Genomic DNA, 23257 nt, shown 5'->3' on the forward strand with positions numbered 1-23257 from the left:
TTTTCTCTCACTAACGACTCTTACAGCAGGGTTAAAAAACACACATGGACAGCAGGTGATGGAGGAGCACACTCCTTCTAAGACACTGCGAACAAAAAACATGCCTGAGTACTAAGTGGCCCAACAAGGATACAGTCAGGGAGACAAAGCTAAGAATACAACACAACCATCAGCAATTCTGTGCAGGACACGCGGAGAAGCTGGCGGTGCACTCTGGGCTACTCTGTGCACTCAGATTTATTCAGTATCTTTGTGACAGTAGCCTGGGACCCTTGGCTGGCCTCGCAGGTCACGGAGTGCAGCGATTTCCAGTCGGCCTCGGACAGCGTCAGGGTGCTGTTCCAGCTGTAGGTGCCGTTGCTCTCCAGGAACCCGGGGGTCTTGGTGACGTCGCTGCTCCTGGAGCTGCCGTCGACCTTCCACTGCAGGCTCCAGTCGGACGGGAAGCCCTTGTTGGCCAGACACAGCAGCTTGACGTCTTTCGAGGCTACATCCGTGCTCGCGGACGACAGGATAGACAGAGACAGCTGAGCGTTACCTGGAAGAAACATGACAAATGAGATCAGAGAGACTTTCACAACTGACCAACTGTAGGAACTTCTCACAGGGACCAACAGGGCCAGAACAAGAATCTAAAGTGCCACATAAACGGAGGAAATAAACAGAAGTCATATATAGCATAATTTTTAAAGTTTTATGTTTTACACTAATTTCCAATCATTAAAAACGACTTCGGTATTTTTTGGACAAAACTCCTTTTCACTGGCTAGAATTAAAAGCAGCTAATATTATATTTTGCAGTTGTCTGAAAATGCTGTCCCTACATGTTTTAACCATACTATACTGTATAAGCGCTACGAACTACAAGGCTGAATCCCGGTGAGAGAAGAGACAGCAAGAAGCCGCGAGTCCCTGCTGTTCTCTCGCCAACTCGGGTGCACAATAGCGGTGCATCAGAAATACAGAACACAAGTAACTTCGAGTAATTTCATCTGGAGAAAATAAAAACACCAACAGACTTATATTAATACTTATATCTGTTTTCAAATATTCATCAACTGTGAAATAAAACAATTAGGAAGCTTTTTGGTAAATGAATGAAATGTTTTCATAGTTTAAGATGCAAAATTTCGTCGTACTCTCTGTGTTTTGTTTCTCTTGAGAGCTCAATACACAGTTACTATACACCGATAGCAGCTCGGAAGATATAATTATAAACCCAAGAGCAGAGACTAGCGACAGATAAAACCATCTAATTAAAAATGTCCAATCAAATCTTAAACAACCCTTTTTCGCTTAGTCCCATGTTGTAATAGAATTGTCAACGATAAAGGGACAATTAAGGTACTCTGATCTGCTTTAACTTTAAGATAAACATATAAACAGTTTGGAGTTGAGGTTCTGTTAGCAGCCGCAGTGAGCTGGAGTGGAGGCGCAACACTGTCCTCAGGGCGCTCCTGTTAGCAGCTCATCTCCGAAACGGACCCGAGTCAGCGGCTGCACTGGCGACACTTGGACCGACGGGGTCTGAACCCAACAGACTGTCTCTCGGGCGTCAGACCACAGGGTGGGGAAATATTCCGCTGTGCGCATTTAACAAAAGATTCTGTCTCTAATAGCTGGTGCACATTTCATTTAACATCCTAGCCTGCTTTAAATAGATAAGATTCATAGTTTAAAGCAAACACGGTAAAAATTATCTCACAAGACTCGGGTGAGATGAAACCTGTAAGGCACCCCGCACTGCAGTCCTCGTTGCACTGCCGACACCAAACAAGCTGACTCCCCGTTCCTGAATTTCACTGCTTTAAATGTCATTCTTTGTACATCAAGACCGTTTAAAAAAATCCTAAAATGAGCTCCGAAGTTTGAATTTATGTTCTAAAATCCGTCTGCATTAACTTTTGTAAGCCCTTGACGCAGCATTGCTGTCACGGACACGGACTGAAATCCGTGTCAGATCTTGTAGAAGACCCTATGCGATGCGGTAAGAGCTGGAGAAAACAGGAGGCGTGGTAAAAGGGAAAACACAGGGGTTTAATAGTGCACAAAATAATAGTGACAATCCGTGAGACAGTGAACGGGGAAGACAAAACGGCATCCAAATCCAAACGGGTCCAAGGGCAGGTCAAAACACAGTCCGAGAGTCCATCAGCAAGGAATCCATCCTGGGGCGCGACAAAGTTAAAATCCCCGGGAGGGGGGAGCACACGGACAAACAAAACATGGAGGTCCAAGGGTGACGGGGCGAGATCCTCCAGACCCCGGGCTCAGGAAGCGGGAGGTGTCGGGGATGAGGCCTATGCCCTCAGGAGACGGACGTAGGGTTTCCTGGTGCTAGGCGGGCCTCGTGACATCTTACCCTAATGATGAGCCCCGAGGGCTAGAGGAGCTGGTCTTTAAATAATAACGCTAAAAGGGTACACCTGGAGAGCTTAATCACACGGACAATAATGGGAGCAGTGGAGCGCCCTCTAGGGAGGGATGTCGGGCGTGACAATTGCCTGTTCTGTAGCCCCTAAATGTACTGCTGAACTAGAAATCCGTATACCAATACATACAGATTCCCCGTTTGTATGAGAAAATAACATTTATTTTTCAGAAAAACTGAGAAACAGTTGTGAAAAGACGGAGAACTTACTTCCAACGCTCAGTCTGGTGCCGCCGCCGAAAGTGTACCACAGTGCTAAAACCTGATTCAGCCCTCGTACAAAAACCTGCTCCCGGACCAGAGGAGCATCTACAGCGTTTCTACAGGTTTATATCTTCCTTTATCTCGCCTGGAAACCCAAGGATCCTGACGTTTAAACTATATTATATCCAGATCGTGGAAGGTGTTAAGTACAGGACATTAATAATCTCAACATAAAATATGATTATAAAAGCGCCCGTGTTTCTCTAAGAGCCGCGCAGTCCTGCAGGGTTTGTCTGCGCGGAGAGCCCGGGAGGAAGATGGCGAGGCTGCGCTGTACTTACTGCCCACACTCAGTCTGGTCCTGCCACCGAAAGTCCACCACAGTGACTGACTCTGATAGAGCGGCTGTACAAAAACTGCCAGCGCGCCTGGAGCTGCCCGCGGCGCTCACACTGGACAAGCTACCTCCCCCAGCTCTCTGCCCGATAAAACTCGGTTGTTGCGGTTCTCTTTTTAGTGAATGGAATTAATATTTCTATACGCATTCAAAATATTCTTAGCCATCCATATTCTGGTTTATCCTTATAGAGTCGTGATCTGGAGTCTAGAGTTTAGAGGCGCCTGGTAACCTAGACATCATGCAGGAAGATACTGGGACACATAGAAAATCCAAGCGCACACAGAATAACATGCAAACTTCAGTCTGGATTCAAACTCGGGACACAAACAGCTGCGAATCCTAAACACTTTCAAATAATAAAACAATAGTAGGACTCTTAGTTATAGTCTGATGTTCCTCTACAAACTAAAAAAATCAAAGTCATAAAATAATAAGTGTATTTAGAAAGCTATCCTCTAACCTGTAAGGAATGCATGGTAGATACTTTATTGATCCCTTGAGGGAAATTGCAGTGCAATAGCAGCTTAACAGAATCAACACAGCACAGTGTAACAAAATGATACACTAATACAATACATACAATACAATCAGTACAGTCAGTGAGAAGTGCACTAAGAAGGGTTACTCACAGTCCAGAATATACAAAGAACTAACCAGAACAGTACACAAAAAGTTGTATTGCACAATATAAATATAAATGTATAGCACAAGTCCCTGGTTTATATTGCACAAAAACCGTTGTAAACAGGAAAGCCAGATGTAGCAGAGAGTTACTGTTTAGTCCAAAAACAGGTCAATGTCAGTGTTGCCCTGTGTTGTACAGTCTTATGGCAGAAGGAAAGAATGACCTCCTGTAGCGCTCCCTGTTGCACCGCGGGTGGATCAGCCTATTGCTGAACGTGCTCTTCATTTCCACAAGCATGTCATAGACAGGATGGGAGACGTTGTCCATGATGGCCTCTAGTTTCCATTCTCCTCTCAGCCACTACCTCCAGGGGGTCCAGGCCAGACCCAATGACAGAGCTTGCTCTTCTGATGAGCTTGTTTAGCCTGTTAGCATCCCCTGCTCTAATCCCAGAGCCCCAGCATACCACCGTGTAGAAAATGGCGCTTGCCACAACCGACTGATAAAACTGATAAATGTAGAATCTTACTACATACGTTAAAGGACCTGAGCCTCCTCAAGAAGTAAAGTCGGCTCTGACCCTTCTTGTAGATGGCCTCAGTGTTCTTAGACCATTTCAGTCTATTGTCGATGTGCACTTCCAGGTACTTGTATGAGTCCACCATCTCCACGCCACTCTCATGGATGTAGACAGTAGTTTGGACCCTTTTCCTCCCGAAATCTATCACCATCCAGTATTGCAAACTGATAAGACAGAATGGATCATCTTCAATGTCATCAATTAAACTCTTTCCAAAGTCATAAAGATTGGTGCAATTACTTCACATCATTATTCTTACTGGAGCATGTTTTGTTCCTCTGGTTCAAGAAGAACACACGCAAACACAATTAACCACACAGCACGCAAATATGGTATTTTTAAGTAAAATCACACAGGAGTGACAGTCAGAGAGCAGCTGTATGTTGACAGCCGCAGAACAACTGTACACTGACTTTCACAGAACATTTGTACAATCACAGAACAGAGGAATGAGAATCGCTGAACACCAAAACTATCCAGCCAGATGGTACTTACTAGTTCACCCTTTCTTCCCCACAAAGACTTGAACTGAAAGTCTTTTAATTTTCCCTGTACTGTCTAGAATACTGCCTGCCATTCTACAGACAGTACATTAAAACACTGCCTGCTATACTGCACTGACAGCATATCAAAACACAGAATGCTATTACTACACTGGCAGAATGTTCTATTCCAGTGTCTTTCATCCGCCTAGTGGTGTGATGTAAACATGACAGAGCCAATCTCCTGTAGGGGGCAACCTGTCCCTCTAAGACTAGTCATTTAATATAGAGAGAGGAGGTTAATAAAGGTTAAAAAAGATGAATATCATTTATTATTTTCTGTCATATTTTCTCACATTTTAAAACCCAAAACAGCAGTGATTGGATTTTGTAATCACAGCAGAGGTAAGGATGCAGTACTCTGTCCAAAAAGCCCTTTAAATCTGTTTCAGAGCTGCTCATCTCATCTCCAAAATTATGGGCACAATTGATAAAATGAGCAAAAAATGCAGCATAAAATAAACTACATAAAAAATACATTTATACTAAAAAATATGAACTACTACATACTGCTTTTCTAATCCAAATGCTCAGAGAAAGGGATTCCTGTTAATAAATGAATGATGCTGCATGGGACAGACCACACTAGAGCTCTTTAACAGGTCCACACCAACTGGTACATCCCCACATGGACTTATTGTGCAGTGTACTCTCATGCAAGAGTATGGTTGGTATATGATTCCTCATGGGGGGGGGGGAGTCTAGGACTTGAGGCACCTGCTATCTTACCAGGGGAGCCTCCAGATTTGTTTTTCTTCACTCCGTCAGGAAGATAACCTAAGTGGAGATCCCTGAGCCCTTCACCCATGGTATCCAAGGATCAGTGATCTGTCACCACCACCAAGTTAAACCACCCTCAGCAGCACCACACATCTGTAAGAGCACCCTGGCCTCTATCATGATGCTTCTGCTAATAAAGCAAGGCTGTGCTCTCGTGAGGCTTGCTCTCCAAACCACCTCTCTCTTGCAAAGGCTTGCCACTTCCTGCATCCCTAGCCCATTGCTAGCTGCTTGAAGCATCAGGACATGAACAGCCACCTCCCACTTACAGTGGACGTGTGATTGAGGTACTTTCTCTGATGAGTCAAACCTGTCTGCACACCCTCAGGAGTATAGGAATTACATGTTATCTGTTATCTAACCAACCCCTTCATGGGGCAGTACCAGTATTAACCTTTTCTTGATTGTTCACTTTTGGCTGGAAGCTCCCTATTTGTCTTCATTACCTTACCGGTGGTCCAACACAGCAGCCGCCAAGTCTAGCAGAGACTACCCCACTACCAGCAGAGGCCACTGCTCACTCATCTCATTCACTCAGACATGACGGGTAGCTGAGAGACCTTGCAGTTTGAGAGCCCTGTTTTGTCAGAGCGCCTCTGGAAACTCAGGCTGTCATTACATCTCGCAGTCAGATTGCAGCTTGCTTAGCCTGATATCTTTCCAAACACCATTCATACTTACTCAGCTACCAGCATCCTCCTGGTTACACTTCTGCAGTTCTCAGCTAACACAGAGCCTGCTCACTCACAGATCCCAAGCGCTGCAGTCCTTTTCTCTGACATATTGATGCCATTGAAGGATCAGTGAGTACTCAGCTCTTCTTGTGCTTCATGGAGGAGGAAAGCCACACACACCAGGTAGAGAAGGTTGGCATTGAGGACGCAGCACTCCAGTGCTCCCAGTGTTCTCACAGCACCAGCATGGATGAAGGGCCTCCAAAGCACCAGTCACAGGCCACCAGGATGCCTTCATAGCTCCTCACTTCCTCGTGCAACAGGTCTGATGCCAGCCCCTGAGCCTCCCCGTCCACACCCACCCTTAGCTGCACGGTCTTCTCCTCCTTCAACCAGTTAGGCAGGTGAGCGACCAGCTCAGAGCTGAAGTTCATTATGAACGCCTCCCATGGATCTGTCCCCTGTGTAGTGCCCAGCCCCTCAGCATCTCCCAGTTTTACAAAACGCTACCATAGGTTTCATTTAAGTGTATATAATGTATATACTATAAAATGTAAGCCTTATGCACTTACATGTGAAGTGTAAAGTAAAGCCTCTACAAGTTTATTGAGCAATGATCCTGACTTATATGGAGCATCAACTGCGATTCAAGGGAAGAAGGGGGTACACTTTGGACTATACTCTCCAGGCTTTTTTAACCTTGTGTTTTTTTGGTGCTGGTTCATTATTTTGTCCTGGTAGCTAGTCACTTGCATACTGTGATGTTCACAAACGAGCTGCAGTCATTGCATTCCCACATACATCCGACAGTTGTGATATAACAGAGTCAAAATAACCAAGAAGCATCATTGTGTCATTTGTTGTCTTCCTCAACTTGCAATATCCTGATGAACCGAGATGTTCCATCTCCAAGAGATTCAGCACATTGGCTATTGATTATCATTGATCCATGGGCACAGGACAGAGACATAGAGAGAGTTATGTTCTTCTGCAGAACTATCATAGTCACTTCTGAAAAGACCTTGATATGTTTTCTTCAATGTAGTACATACTTTAAAATGGAGTGATATAGATTATATATATACATATATTCTATTTAAGTGTCCTGTTTTGGGAACCCCCAGTTTTTAAAGTCATGAGGTCCTAGTCCTCTTTAATATCGTCAGAATACATTTTTCCCATTGTTATTTTAAAAGTATCATGTAGCCACTGTATGAGCACAGGAGAAAGATCTTTTTGCTGACTGTTGAGTGTTGTTTATGTAAAAGTTATTTTCATCTTTGTTCTCTACTCTTCTCTTGGATGTAACACGGACAACAAAGGACTCAAAGGTTCAGAGGACTCAAAGTTCAGAGGAGTCAAAGGACTCAAACTGAATCAGGGTTCAGTTGAAGTGCTGTAAAAAGCTTTATTAGAAACTGTTAGCGAAGAACTGACATGTTTATGACTGAGACTTGATCTGTGGTCTGGGAGGCTGGTGCAAGTATAACTGCTTGATTTGTCCTCCAACCTCTCCCTCTGGGATGTCCCCATGCCGATTTCATCCTTGCAGGTCCGATATAAGACAAGAGGAACAGCGGGTGTTAGAAACATTTCTAGTTTAAATTATCCATAGTCACTGCAATCAAGTACTTATTAATGTTACTTTTCAGTGTGGCTTCTGTCTGTTTTTCATGTAAGTTTCAGAAAGCACCTATTGCCATTGGGATTTAGCTGTGTCCCCACTTTAATCTGCTAGAGAAATTAACAGCAGAAAGCCTGTGAACTTCAGCACATGCTTATGGTAACCTTACTTTCCTTAACTCTGTGCCACCTTTATTCCTGGACAATCTCTCAGGTAACAACCAGAAGGTAAGTCCTTGCAGCATGATCTCCAATTATATTAAACGCATTGGCATGGCCTGTATAGCACAAAGATTCTGTATGGAATACAAAACAAGTGAAAGTTAAAATGCAATATCTCAATTATTTCAATACCTCAAAAATATTACAGTTCCCTGTTTATTTTGCAGAAACCAGGAGCCTGTACTGTACCTCCAGGTAAGGAACTTTTATTCCATTAAATCAGCAAGAAGACATTAAAAGGTGAAAAGAAAACAACGTAATATAGAGAGTTAAAGGTTTGTAGATTACATAGTTTTCAAACGTGAGTGTAAATGTGCCCAATCGGTGAATCAAGAAATTTACATGATGGTTCTGTGAGCTCTGACCTTCTCACATTGCAGTGGAGGAGAAGAGGAGACCAGGATACAAGGAGAGAGGATTGGATTCTACCTCACTGGACTCAGTACTGCGGGACTCTCCAGATGATGTGCTGTGCAGAGCACTTGTCTGTCTGAACTGAGAACAAGTCTAAAACACGAAGGATCTTAGAAAGGTCTCACACATTCCAGTGAGAGAGGAGAGGACAGAGCTCTTCAGCAGTGCTGCTCAGTGTCTCTAGAGTCTTGTACCGATAATATACAGTATATCAGGTGGGTAGAGAAGAAGAAGGCTCCATGGCTGAAACGCTGTGTTTTCTTTCTTCTCTTTTCAGCATGGAATTAACCTATTACTTGTTCTATATACAGTATATGTCTGGCAGTGTATGTCAGCTGTACTGATACACTGCAGTGAGACAGGACAGGACAGAGCTTACAGCAGTGCTGCTCAGGGTCTACAGTGCTTTGTATTGATCAGATTTGAGTCTGACAGGGCATGCTGTCTCTAGAGAATGTTGTCAGCTACAGTATCTAATCCAGGACATTAGCTACAGGTATTTAAAGAGTGGCAAGGGCATCTAGCTTCTGAACGGAAGGTCTTGGTAGGTCCCAGGTCTAGTCCCAGGTAGGGGCTAGAGATGTAGCTTGCTCTAATTCCTTCCAGACAGTGCCCAGGTCCACTCAGCCTGCTTTCCAAATGAGTACCGGGGGATTAATCCTTCTGGGGGTAATAGGCCGGCCGGAGCGTGATGTACCCACATCTACTGCTAATCTCCTCTGATAAAGACTAATAAGTGATTCTGCTCCTTTAACCAGTCTGTGAAGGAATTAACCATGTTGCCATTTCGTGAAATGATTATTATCAAACCTGGTTCATTTTTAACAGCTGCCCATATTGTTTAAAATACGAATTTATGTGTTGCACAACATAAATGCAGCTTCTCTTGATTTAGATGTTCTCCAATGTCTTTTTAAACGCTTCCTGGTATTCTCAATATGAGCTTCAGGACTGAGGTTTTAAACCAGTATTTATTGCCTTCACCCTCAGCACCTGCAGTTGGTCCCAGCTGCAGCAGTGCAGTTGCTGTGCAGTCCTGCTGAGGGAGGTTTTTGTACGGATGTGGAACTCTGTGTGAACACGTAGGTACTATCAAGCTCATGGTAACTCTGACAATCTCCTGCATCTTCACCCTGGACTTCTGTGATGGTCAAAGTGAAGTCTGTCCCTAAACCAGTTCCATTAAAACGTTCTGGGACCCCTGGTTCACGGATTTGTGCAAGATTGATCAGGATTTTTGGAGGTTCTTCAGCGTTCTGTTTGAACCAGGCTAAGAGGATTTTATTTTTCACTGCAGGACTGATTTTACAGCTCACGGTGACTGTCTGTCCTGTGAGAACAGTTTTCACAGCTGGAGTCTGAGTCACAGTAACCTGTCCAGTGGTCTCTGAAAACAGAAGACAAGGCAATGTAAACAATAATTTGAATGTTCTTTTCTTTCTCAAATTCATTTTCAGTGTTATTTGCTTTTTTATATCATGACAACAATCTTTATTTATAACAATGAAAAAAAAATCACTTTTAAGGCAAGGCAAGGTTATGGGAAGTTTTACGATCCTAACCTGAGCACAGATGAGTGTCCAGATGAAGATGGTGATGAAAATCATTGTTGCTGTGGGATCTGTTGCCATGAAGGGCAGCTCTCAGTCATGAAGTGTTAAACTCACAAGGCTATAAGCACTCCCAGAGCACTGAAGCATGTGCTGCCAAAGCAAAATATGTCTTCTATGCAAATGATCTTCCTGGGTTCAAAAACACAGCCAGTCAGTGCTGGAAACACAGCCTTGGTGCTGTTTGTTGTGACAGAGCAAGATGAGCAGTTTAGCATGAACACTCCCAGGACAGCAGGACTAGACAGACAGCAGCTTTATAAGGGGCACAATCAGTTGAGCCATTATCCCACCACAGCTGTAGAGACTCGTTATTACACCCTACACAGAGTGTAGAAACTCTTAAAACTGATGTTTACCCTAAACCCTTGATGAGTCAGACTCTCTACCAACTCCTGTGTAAGTGTCTAATGAACAATAGATTTACGTACAGTGCCAGACATTGGGAAAAGTGAAAAATGTAAAAAAAGCAACACCCCTTAAACCAACACAATTAACTGTCAGACTGTAGAGTTGATGATTAGTGCTTGGGACCAATCATAGAGAAAGACCTACAATGAGGCAAAGGGTTGTGACACCATTTATAAAAATGTCTAGCATAGACTTATCCCTTATTATACTCAACATAGCTGGAATAGAGAGGAGTGTGTAGAGTCTAAGCAGAAATTAGCTCTGTATATTCAGATACAGCAGGATTACTAAGTGAATTTATATTATCTCTCTTAGGATGTTGTAGGTATAACATACAGGACAAGCATTCAATTAAAATTCAATCTAAATTCTCCATAAACAGAAATTACAAAATGTATGTAATATGTGTACATCCCCGAGAGATGTTTCTCAAATGTTCAAAGAAAAGAAATTAAGTCAAAGCCCTTAATTAAGTGTTAAATTAAGTGCTGGTCTTGAGAGTCAGACACTAAATACACCTGACATTTCTGATATTAGGAGGGATATTTTCAAACTCATGTGGGCTGTGCTCTTTGGTGGCACCAAGGTTTTTTTCTGAAAATAAATAAAACTACCATAATTATTTAAGAAAAGTATACTGTATTTTGTCATTTGATTTTTATATCTCAATGTATATTCTTACAATAAGAATGATCTGCTCTCTGGCTCACATCTTCAAACATATTTCCTGCTCTTAGTCCTATTCCAGTTTAGTTTCATCATAAAGTGCTGACAGAACTTTCTCTCCTTCATTTACAACACAACAATGACAGATTGGTCCACTTTCTTAGCCTTAGTCATGGTCTTACAGCACAGACTTACGAGGGTTTACATTAGAAACATTCAAATTTCAGTTAAAGGACTTTTTTTTGTGCAAAGCTGCCATCTGTGGGATCATGAATGAACACCTGTGTCAGAATCCGCACTAAAATACTACTGAATTACACTGTTCCCAAAACAAGAACAATTAGAAATGAACATACAGATGCAGCCATTCAAAATGTGCGGGCAATACCGCATTATTTTGCGGTGCCCTTTACGCAGTCTACTGCAAGTTACCGGTAAATACCGCTAGTTACCGTAAATTCTCCTATAATACCGCAAGCAAAATAATAGTATCCGGAATTTCCGCAAGGTGGAGCTAATAAAACTCAACCTCCCATCTTTGAACTGTCGCCATCAAAGTCTTTACCGAAGATATTACTTATAGTATTAATAATGAATGACCTTGGACAAGCTGTAAACTCAAAGTATTGCCCTGGTCCACATTCTTTTTTTCATTGACCGTCTTCGTAAAAGTAACACCACAGCATTTCGCAATCACGCATTTGTTTCCAATCATGCAAAGTACAGTAATTTTTGAGAATCTCCGATTCACCATGCCTTTCACATGCTCATAAAAGATATTGATTTAGGAACATAAACATATTACTGTATGCAAACTGTACAGTATACAGTATGTACAGATGCAGCCATTCAAAGTGCGCGGTACAGACACGTACCGGAGGTAATTGGCTACAGCCTCGCGCATCGTGACGCGCGATGATGCAAAATACCGCGGTACGTGATTGCTTGACCGACGGGCACTCGTGGTCCGTTGGTCGGTCGTAGAAAGATTTACAGTAAATGTCTTTACTGTGCCCGTTTTAGTATTGAATATTTATATGGAATTTTACCACTGAAGGGAAATCTTAGTAGCTGAGCATTAAAAGAATAGGAGCATACTGTAACGTGTGTGAAGGCCATAAACGATATTAATTTTGGAACATAAACATACAGTATATGGCTGGTCTCGGTACTTTAAATAAAAAATACACACCAGTATTCCATTTCTCCCTAAACATTTTAAGCATCGAAGTCTTTAACTAATGAGATACCGGAGTCAACAAGCATACTTTTAGAATTTGATTAAAAGGGAATATAATATGGAATCGCGTATCTAAAGAAATTAATAACGATATAATTATATTCATGTACCGCAACACAAGAATAGTACACGCTGTACATTGACTGTTGATAATGTTTCTGTAGTGCTTTTTCAGCACTCTGCACGTGACCTTCCTGGTGGCGCTGTGGTTTAGGTTCCTGACTCCCATGTGACATGGTCTGTGATTGAATCCCACTGAAACCATAACTTCTTTTTTAACAAACATTTCTTTGAAAAAATGAAACATTTCCCTTGGTCAGAGATTAAATAAAACCTCACTCGCACCAAACAAATTTATATTTCTATCACAACATGATCAAATTTAAGTCATTTTGATAACAATGAATAGTCACCTATGCTTTACAAAATAAACATTTATATTGCTTTGAATCGCGTTTTGATTTAAATCGTAAACGCGTGTTAAAATATATTTGTTTTTTGATTCACAATCAGACAAATGCAACATAAATTGATATCTTTGTCTTCTAAGTATCTTAATAAACTTTCAGCATAGCTTTCTCCCCGTTTAGATTTATTTTTCTTGGGATCTTGGGATCAAACGTGGAAAGATTAGATTGTAATCGTTTTTATTTTTTAAATACATTTTATAAAAGTGTAATCTATGCTAAAAAGTTGTACATCACCTGCTATAAAGATACATATTGTAAAACTTTCGGGTTCAGATAGGACAGACACAAGAACTCAAACTTGCGGAGTTAAAGCAAGTTAAAGCCTTGATTTTATATATCACCTTTAAAAGTGGCATCTCAAAGCAAAGTAAATACCCAACACTGATTGTACCCATCTGTCATGCTAATAAAGCACCTTGAATTGAATTGAATTGAATTGAGGGGGGGGGAGGGCGAGCGAGAGAGCACAGCCAGGACAGACAGGCAAATAAGATACACTCCACAGACATTCACAACAGCGACATATCATAAAACATTTGCACATATAGTTAAATTATTACTTGTTTTTCAGGAAGTTAAAAAAAACACTTGAATTACTTATCCAGTCTCTCGAAATAAAATTATTTTTCAAGCAATGCAACTAACGTCGGGCAACGTGTTCTTTCCAACATTGACAGCCACATCTTAAATCTTGTCAGTCAGCTCTTTTTTCTCTATTCGAATTGCGGCGATTCAAACAACCTGGGATAACAAGTGGCCTCAAAGTCACTGAGCTCACAGAGCTTCAACAACAGATGACAATTCCCTTAGTCCTTCCTTAGTCTTCTTGAAATTGTCAGATTATGAGTGAATAAAAGCATTTTATTAAAAACACGTTTGCGTTTGTTTGGGAGCTATATTTGTATTTTTCATATGTAAGATATAATGATGTGTTCCTGCTTACACATCGCACGACTTTAAAAGCTAGAAAAACAGGTTTCGATTCACATTATCTGGCGAGCCTTGTTTTGTCAAAGGACAGCACAAAAAAACAGACAATACACAGGGGGGGGAGGGCAAGCGAGAGAGAGTTTTTTGCCCTCTGTAAAAAAAAACAAATCACCCGGGCAGAGACTCTGGGGTGATCATTGTGTGGTACAGAGCGGAGCTCAGTCACTCCAAACAAGTAGTAAAGAGAGAAGAGTCAACAATTGATTTAAGGACGATCTGTCAAAGTGCAATGAAATACAATATTGTTGTTGTTGTTGTTGTTATTGTTGTTTTTATCCTGTAAAGCGTTTTGAGAAGCCACCTTTAAAAGCAATATATAAAAGCGCTGATTCTTATGGAATGTGTTTTCTTTCTTCTTTTTTTCAGCATAGAATAAACCTATTACTTGATTCTTATGGATGCCCGGTTCCGCCGGGGATTCAAAAAAGAAATATTTTTTTTTTAATCGCGTATCTAAGGAAATAGCAGTATAACCTTGTTCATGCACAAACAGTGGTATGTTACATTATTAATTTGGGTGTCTCCTCTTGCCAGAAAGCTCTAAATTGCATTTTGAGTGCAGTTTTTGACTTTTTTTAAATTGCAACCCATAAATAAAGCTGATACTGTTTAGACTTTTAATTATTTTAAACTGTATTACAGCAGCACAATGCAACGTTAATTGCAAAAATGCACTTGGAATCTGTCCAAGCCCTACTTTGTCAGGCATTTTCTTTTACTGTAACGGACATAAAAACTCCCTTGCTTTTAACAGAGCGTTTCATAATTTCTAACTACGAAAATTATTTAAACTGCGACACTTATCATTCAACCAGAGCTTGAAATATCACAAGGATCCTCAAGAGCACAGCAAAGACTGTATTAAAAGTATACTAGTGACAAACTAGTATACTTTAGATCTTTTTTTCTGAACCGGGGAAAATCTGATCATGTTTCTCTATAACAATAATAAAAAACATTATTTTACATATCACCTTTATGTGATATCACCTTAAGGACAGCACATACAAGGGTTAATTGCACAATGGACCGTGCAAAGAAATTTAAAATAGTCTTCTTTAGGTGTGAGGGCAGGAGTGGATTGCAGCAGGCATAATCAGCAAATTAAGAAAACAAAGAACAGGACAGGTGAGACGTGTATCCAGAGAGTGAGTGATCAGAAAAAGGAACAGCTGTTACGCCCAGGTTTTACGCTCTCTCTCTGCTGAATGAATAAAAGCATTTTATTAAAAACGCGTTTGCGATTGTCTGGGTATTTACTTTGTAATCTGTGGTTTACATCTACTGTATTGCTTTGAGATGCCACTTTTAAAGGTGATAAGTTTTTTATTATTGTTATAGAGAAACATGATCAGATTTTCCCTGGTTCAGAAAAAAAGATCTAAAGTGCTTACACCTAACTTTCTTAATTAGATGTATTTAAAACAGTGAACTACTGTAGGTGTAACATAACATTCAGAAATACAATCGAGAATAGTTTTGTGGTGTTTGTATAGATGAAACGTTCCTAAAACGTATAACGTAACAAAATTAAAGATGATTAAAATCTATAATCTTTCCACTTGTATGTCATCAGAAAATACAAGAAGTTTCTGCTTTGTGTAAGGATGGTATCAAAAAGTAATCTAAGTGGTGAGAAAGCTGTGCTCAATGATAATTAAGGGACTCAAAAGTAAAAGGAGATGCTTCATATTGCTTTACTAATATTAAAAACTAAGTTATAAATGCAGACGCTCTCTCGGTGCCCCGCCGGGTCTAAATATCTAAATATACATTCGCCCTGGGCAGAGGCCGAAGAGCGCCCGGCTGGGGTGCGCGGGGAAGAGCAGGACAGGAGTGAAAGTGGTCAGGGAGGGGTTTAGGAAGGCCGCCGACCAGTGCGGCTGTCCCACAGTAAGCGGGCGTACAGTCTGGGGAGGTATCCGTTTTCCTTGTAAATAGTTCCCTGCTTCTGCACCCCTGGGTCTTACTCTCTTTTTTCTCTCTCTCGGGCGCGCGGGCGGTGGCTCGTGCATTTGGCGGGCGGGGGCGCGGGAGAGCCGGGCTAGCAGGTGGTGACGGAGAAGAAAAATAAAGGCTTTAACTTGCTTTAACTCCGCAAGTCTGAGTTCTTGTGTCCGTCCTATCCAAACCCGAAAGTATTACAATATGTATCTGTATAGCAGGTGGTGTACAGCTTTTTAGCTGTCAGTGACAGCTGACAATCCTCCATACACCCATGTGAAAAATTAATAATGCCAATGTAAACGTCGTATTTACAATTTGTTGATAATAGAAATGTTAGGTTCTCTAAAGCTTTGTGATAGTTGACCCAGGCAGCAAAAGATCAGCTGCACTGGTAAGATGCGACACCGAAGATATGATTAATAACCTTTTAAATCTGAAGGGAGATCTAAAGGGATCCCCCCCCCCACACACACACAATAGAAGCAGGAAGCAGAAGCAGGGACTGTTGTCAGAAGGGAAGAAGGTGACTATTCATTGTTATCAAAAATGACTTAAATTCGATCATGTTGTGATATTTAGAAATATAAAAGTCAATTGATTGTCCATAATATTGCTATTCTATTTTTTGGAAGAAATGTTTGTTAAACGAAAAGTCACAGCACCAGCTGGATTTGAGCACACAACCTGTGGGTTACTAATCCAGCACGTAGACCACCAGCCTACCAGGAAGGTCATATGAGTAGAGGTGAAACAGCCCTACACATACAGAATCAACAGACATTGTACAGCGTGTATTATTGTGTTGCAGTACCCGAATATAATTATATCGTTATTAGTTTCTGTAGATACGCGATTCCATTTTATATTAGCAGAAAAGCTTAAAACTACCACTTTTTATACATGCTATTTCACATGTTAGTTAAAGACTTCGATGCTTGAAATGTTTAGGGAGAAATGGAATACTGGTGTGTATTTTTTCTTTAAAGTACCAAGACCAGCCATATACTGTATGTTTAAGTTCCAAAATTAATATCGTTTATGGCCTTCACACGTGTTACAGTATGCTCCTATTCTTTTTATGCTCAGCTACTAAGATTTCCCTTCAGTGGTAAAATTCCATATAAATATTCAATACTATAACGGGCACAGTAAAGACATTTAAATCTTTCTACGACACGTCACGATGCGCGATGACGTAGCGAATTACCCGAGGTACGTGTCTGTGCTGCGCACTTTGAATGGCTGCATTGTACGTTTGTACTCTTGTCAACAACCTGAATAAGTTTTTATTCAGCAACAGCGCTACACCGGAAGCAAACCAAGTCTCTTCCCCCTAAAGAGTGACTTGCTCGGACCCGCGGTCACCCTCTGTGCATAGAGACTTTCTACTAGTCAGCCGGACTACGAGTAGATCCCTGAGAGAGACACTGTTGGCATGTCGCCACAGCAGAAATCCTCCGAGCTGCACCTTGACTGGTTGGTTGGGAGGCAGAGGACGCCGGGACAACACCTATTGAACGCTGCAGCGATTGGACGCAGCTGCTAGCTGGTTTTGGTGCCTGTGCCAGGAAATACGAATCCATATCTGGATAAGTAAACCCAATGTTCTACATTGTATCTTGAGAATTCAATTGTTACCTCAACACAAGTTGTTATCAATTCAATTCATATGAGTAATGTATTTACTTTTGATTAGCTACTGTAGATTGATTAACGGTAGTATTAGCTGAATGGTATACTGAAGCATATTCTTTGTATCTCTTTTTGTTTCGCATCTCTTCGTGATTATATACCTTGCACTTTGATAACCCTCACAGTAAGATCTGCCATCTGTATCCAGGCAGAGTGTTTTATGCACAATTTATGTATTAATAAATGTACCCCTTTTATTGAATTCCTGTGTGTGTGACACTGATCGATTGATTTTCTGAAAGCCATAACGAACCACCTCGTGATTGCTGCTACAATTAATAAATTGTCCCAGTAAATTCACAAAACCCCTACAGTTGTTAATATTTCCCTTTTGATGTAAATCTTCTCATTACTATTTCTTTATGACTTATCTGCTATTGTCTCTCTTCTCTGACTCAGCAATCCTATGTGAAAGCTCTCCATGTGAAAATCAAATATCTTATGTTTCTGTCTTGTGTTTCAGGTCTTACTTGAACACCATCCCAACTCGGGGAAACCAGGTCTCTGATTAAGGTCTGCAGGTGAGCTCTGCACAATCACTCCTGTGTCCTATGGGAGCTTCTCGCAATCACTCCTCTACAAGCCTTCATCTAGAACTAAAACTGACATCTGCACTTTCTGCTTGCATGGGCCTTTACTGTATGTGACAAAAAAGAGCTTGAGGGACACATCTAAAGTGATCTCTGTATGTTTCCCGGGGAGAAGAGATGATAAGCTCTGTGTCTGTTCTCGAGTCTTTGCGAGAGGCCTGTTTAGTCATTCACTGAAATAATTTTAGGTGCCTGTGAGTCGTACCCACTGACAAATGAAATAGAACAGCATAATGAGACTTCAGGCAAAGATCTAATTTCTCCCTTCTGTGAATCAGTGTCTCGCAAGAGATCTTCCATCTCTTTAAAAGTTGCACAGCTTTGACTTCTAGATTAGAAATGACACCAAATGACAACTAATAGCACATACAGTGGTGTGAAAAAGTGTTTGCCCCCTTCCTGATTTCTTATTTTTTTGCATGTTTGTCACACTGAAATGTTTCAGATCATCAAACAAATTGAAATATTAGACAAAGATGACACAAGTAAACACAACATGCAGTTTTTAAATGAAGGTTTTTATTATTAAGGGAAATAAAATCCAAACCTACATGGCCCTGTGTGAAAAAGTGATTGCCCCCCGTTAAAACATAAATCAACTGTGGTTTATCACATCTTTGGAAAGCTGAGTTCAATTTCTCTAGCCACACCCAGGCCTGATTACTGCCACACCTGTTCTCAATCAAGAAATCACTTAAATAGGACCTGCCTGACAAAGTGAAGTAGACCAAAACTTCCTCAAAAGCTAGACATCATGCTGCGATCCAAACAAATTCAGGAACAAATGAGAAACAGTAATTGAGATTTATCAGTCTGGAAAAGGTTATAAAGCCATTTCTAAAGCTTTGGGACTCCAGCAATCCACAGTGAGAGCCATTATCCACAACTGGCAAAAACATGGAACAGTGGTGAACCTTCCAAGGAGTGGCCGGCCGACCAAAATTACCCCAAGAGCGCAGCGACGACTCATCCAAGAGGTCACAAAAAACCCCACAACAACATCCAAAGAACTGCAGGCTTCACTTGCCTCAGTTAAGGTCAGTGTTCATGACTCCACCATAAGAAAGAGACTGGGCAAAAATGGCCTGCATGGCAGAGTTCCAAGACGAAAACCACTGCTGAGCAAAAAGAACATAAAGGCTCGTCTCAGTGTTGCCAGAAAACATCTTGATGATCCCCAAGACTTTTGGGAAAATACTCTGTGGACTGACGAGACAAAAGTTGAACTTTTTGGAAGGTGTGTGTCCGATTACATCTGGCGTAAAAGTAACACAGCATTTCAGAAAAGGAACATCATACCAACAGTAAAATATGGTGGTGGTAGTGTGATGGTCTGGGGCTGTTTTGCTGCTTCAGGACCTGGAAGACTTGCTGTGGTAAATGGAACCATGAATTCTGCTGTCTACCAAAAAATCTTGAAGGAGAATGTTCGGCCATCTGTTCGTGACCTCAAGCTGAAGCGCACTTAGGTTCTGCAGCAGGACAATGATCCAAAACACACCAGCAAGTCCACCTCTGAATGGCTTAAGAAAAACAAAATGAAGACTTTGGAGTGGCCTAGTCAAAGTCCTGACCTGAATCCGATTGAGATGTTGTGGCATGACCTTAAAAAAGCGGTTAAGGCTCGAAAACCCTCCAATGTGGCTGAATTACAACAATTCTGCAAAGATGAGTGGGCCAAAATTCCTCCACAGCGCTGTAAAAGACTCATTGCCAGTTATCGCAAACGCTTGATTGCAGTTGTTGCTGCTAAGGGTGGCCCAACCAGTTATTAGGTTTAGGGGGCAATCACTTTTTCACACAGGGCCATGTAGGTTTGGATTTTTTTTCCCTTGATAATAAAAACCTTGCATTTAAAAACTGCATTTTGTGTTTACTTGTGTTATCTTTGTCTAATATTTCAATTTGTTTGATGATCTGAAACATTTCAGTGTGACAAACATGCAAAAAAATAAGAAATCAGGAAGGGGGCAAACACTTTTTCACACCACTGTAAGTCCAGCAAAGTTCTACATAGTGCACATCAAAATCAGGATGAAAAACAGAAATCCACAGTGGGTGTTTCCCTTCTAAGCTAATTGCTTTTCGTTAGGTGAGGTCACAACTTTTTATTGGAGAATGTTGTTGTAGCGGCAATGCTTGTTAATAAGACAGAATTAAGCGTTGGTATGCTCCTAAAAGAGGCCCCATCTCACCCTCCATCTCTGTGGTGCAGCCACAGAGAAAGAATTCATGCAAGCTGATTTAAGATGTTTTCTTGTGATAAGAAACAAACTCCCAGACAGGGATGCAATTAGCTAAGCCTGGCTATCATGATCAATGGTCGTCCGTTGGCGCCTTTATGTCTAGGGAGTGCCAGATGGACATCTGGACTGCATTCCTAAGTGTCAGGACTAAGTGACTCATATCTCACCTTGATCAACCAATCAGGGACTGGTAGGGCTGAGTAACCCACGTGGGACTCTGATGCCCATGGAACTTTCAGCCAATCAACAAGCTGAAGTTCCTCCAGGTAAAACAGGCAACACAGGCCTGGAGATTCAGATTCAACAAGATTCAGATTCGGGAGATTCAGTAAGATTCTGGAGAGGATTCTGTGGACTTTTCTAAAGGGAATTCAAAGGAGAATTCCAGGGCAGGACGGCCCAGGAGCAGAAGGCTCCCAAGGGCAGGACATTCTCGCAGCGCGCCTCCTGACCATCCTGAGACTCAGCCCGGACAACCACGGAACGGCCAGTGTGTCCGAGTGCCAGAACTTTCCTTTGTTCTAAGAGTCTAGAGTGGAGGTTGCCAGAGAGTAACCAGCAGCAGGCCTCGTGAACAGGTCGGAACTGTGGAAAGCTGAATCACTATTCAGAACTAGCTCTTCATCAGGAACGAACCGGTCCTCTTCCTAACCTGCTGGGATCCACAGTCATCTTTTCTCCTGTGCACAAACTTTGCTAGTTAAAGCCAACACTAACTAGCCGGTCAGTGAGCATCAGCAGCGCACCGTCGCAAGCCGCACAGCACAGCCTGGCACCGAGCCAGAGAGCGCGGATTGGACAGCAACAGCCTGCAACTGTTTCTTTGTGCCCGCAGGAGATCTGAATCCCCAGAGATTGGATGAGTATTCAACTTCAATGCATTACAGCTCGAGGATTCAATTGTTATCCCAACCAGTTGATATCAATTTAATTCCTAAGAGTTATGTACTTGTTTTGAGTATCTAATGTAGAAGTTGTAACCAAGTTCACTTTACGAAACGGTCTTAATGAATGATATACTGAACGTATGTCCTCTTGATATGTGTAACACTTCGTAACTGATTGAATATATATCTTTTGTATTCTGATAACCCTCTCGATAAGATCTGTTAGGTTTACATGCATATTCTATGTATTAATAAATGTATCCTCGTGTATTAGTACCTGTGTGTGTGCGTTGTTTGAGTTATGTCGCATGGTTGGATTCTAAAGCCATCAAAAGAATCAACTTTGTGATTTACTGCTACAATTGATAATTGTCTCAGTAAATGCCCAAACCCTACAGAACTGGTGCCTTCAGAGAGCCACTATGATTACATATTTGGCGTCCCTGAACGGCTATGAAACACTACATTGTATAATTTCTTAATTCAATATAGCGAGTAAGTGCCTCCTGTGTTGGCCGATCACTGGAACAAAACCGAAAAAAGCTCCATGAAACTGTGATTCATACACTTATACACTGGTTCAGCTTGGTGCTCGTATAGCAAACTTTGCAGCCCAGTATACCTAGAGGGAGCTCTACTTCTCTCCTGTTCCTAGTTCCCTGTGATTATTCATGTCTTTCTGGTGTGTCTTGTTGTGTAGCCTATTTACTTCCTGCTTCTGCTCTGCTCTTTGCTCAGCATTGAGGTTCAGATGTCCTGAGACCCGCCTAGCACCAGGTCGCCCCACGTCTGCTACCTGAGGGCATAGGTTTCTATACGGCATTTCCTGAACAGCTGAGCCCAGGCTAACCCCGCCTCGCCACTACGCATAGGGTCTTTATCGCTCTCCTGCCATTCCATGGTTCGTCCCTTCCGACATCCTTGACAGCAAAATGGTACTTTTCCAAGATGGGCCTTAATTGAGCGAGCTTTATTTGATTAATTGAACAATACTTTCACCTTCAAATAACACTCATAGATTTCTCAGGGGTAAAATATGGGAGCTACATTTCTTACATGTATCCTTTTGTAAGTTGATTCACAAAGTTTTCACTACCTCGGCACAAATGAATCACTTTGTTTAGCGAGTGATCACATGTAACAGTTTAATTTCTCCCTGCAAATAATAACTTTTCCTTTTTCATCCCATTCAAATCTCCTTACTGGTTTAAGTCATTTTGATGTATAACAACAGTGGGCCAGTTGAAAGGTTTGAAGGTTTCACTGTGTTTTCGAGTGCAGATAAAGAAGATAATAGGAAAGGAAACTGGAAAAGCCATGACACTGTAAGTATTCAAACTCTTTGCTGTGACAAATCTAAAATACTCTAGGCAGACAAAATGACCTTAATGAACCACAGGATTGTAGAGTGGTCTGTGTGCTGTAATAGTGGTTCACATGATTTCAGAATAAATACTCCTGTCTCTGTAACTTTCCTCAGTCAGCTAGTGAACGCTCTGTATTTACTACAGTATGTCCCTGACCTCTACAAGCGATACATTGATGACTGCGTCGGTGCCGCCACATGCTCCAACGACCAGCTTGAGTGCTTCCTGCATCATTTCACCAACTTCCACCCGTCTCTCAAATATACGGTTAACATATCTTCCACTACTCTTCCGTTTCTAGACATCAACTTCTCCATCAACTACCCCAGACTCTCCACTTCAGTTTATTACAAACCCACGGATTCACACAGCTATCTCCTGTATACCTGAAGTACACACCTGAAGAAGGCTCCACGGCCGAAACGTTGTGTTCTCTTTCTTCTTTTTTTCAGCATGGAATAAACCTATTACTTGTTCCTTATCTCCTGTATAGCTCATTTCACCCCAAACACACTAAAAACTCTCCCTTTTTCACAGTTTCTTCGGCTATGACGATTATGCAGCGACAACATCGACTTCGAGAACCAAGCCCTCAAAATGTACTCCTTTTTCACCAACAGAGGATACGCCAGCAGTGTTATTGACA

General features: G+C 41.7%; 1 gene segment (V, D, J or C); it reads right to left on the reverse strand.

Moving 5' to 3' along the window:
- Nucleotides 1-218: 218 nt before the first annotated feature.
- LOC148815840 (Ig kappa chain V-III region MOPC 63-like) overlaps nucleotides 219-23257 on the reverse strand; it is a 174525-nt gene continuing 151486 nt past the window's right edge. Inside the window, 2 exon segments of the V gene segment in view lie at nucleotides 219-538; nucleotides 2642-2686. Coding sequence covers nucleotides 219-538; nucleotides 2642-2686 — 365 coding nt within the window.

The sequence above is a fragment of the Atractosteus spatula genome, chromosome 24 (genome assembly GCF_055471065.1).
Source record: "Atractosteus spatula isolate fAtrSpa1 chromosome 24, fAtrSpa1.hap1, whole genome shotgun sequence".
Classification (NCBI taxonomy): domain Eukaryota; kingdom Metazoa; phylum Chordata; class Actinopteri; order Semionotiformes; family Lepisosteidae; genus Atractosteus; species Atractosteus spatula.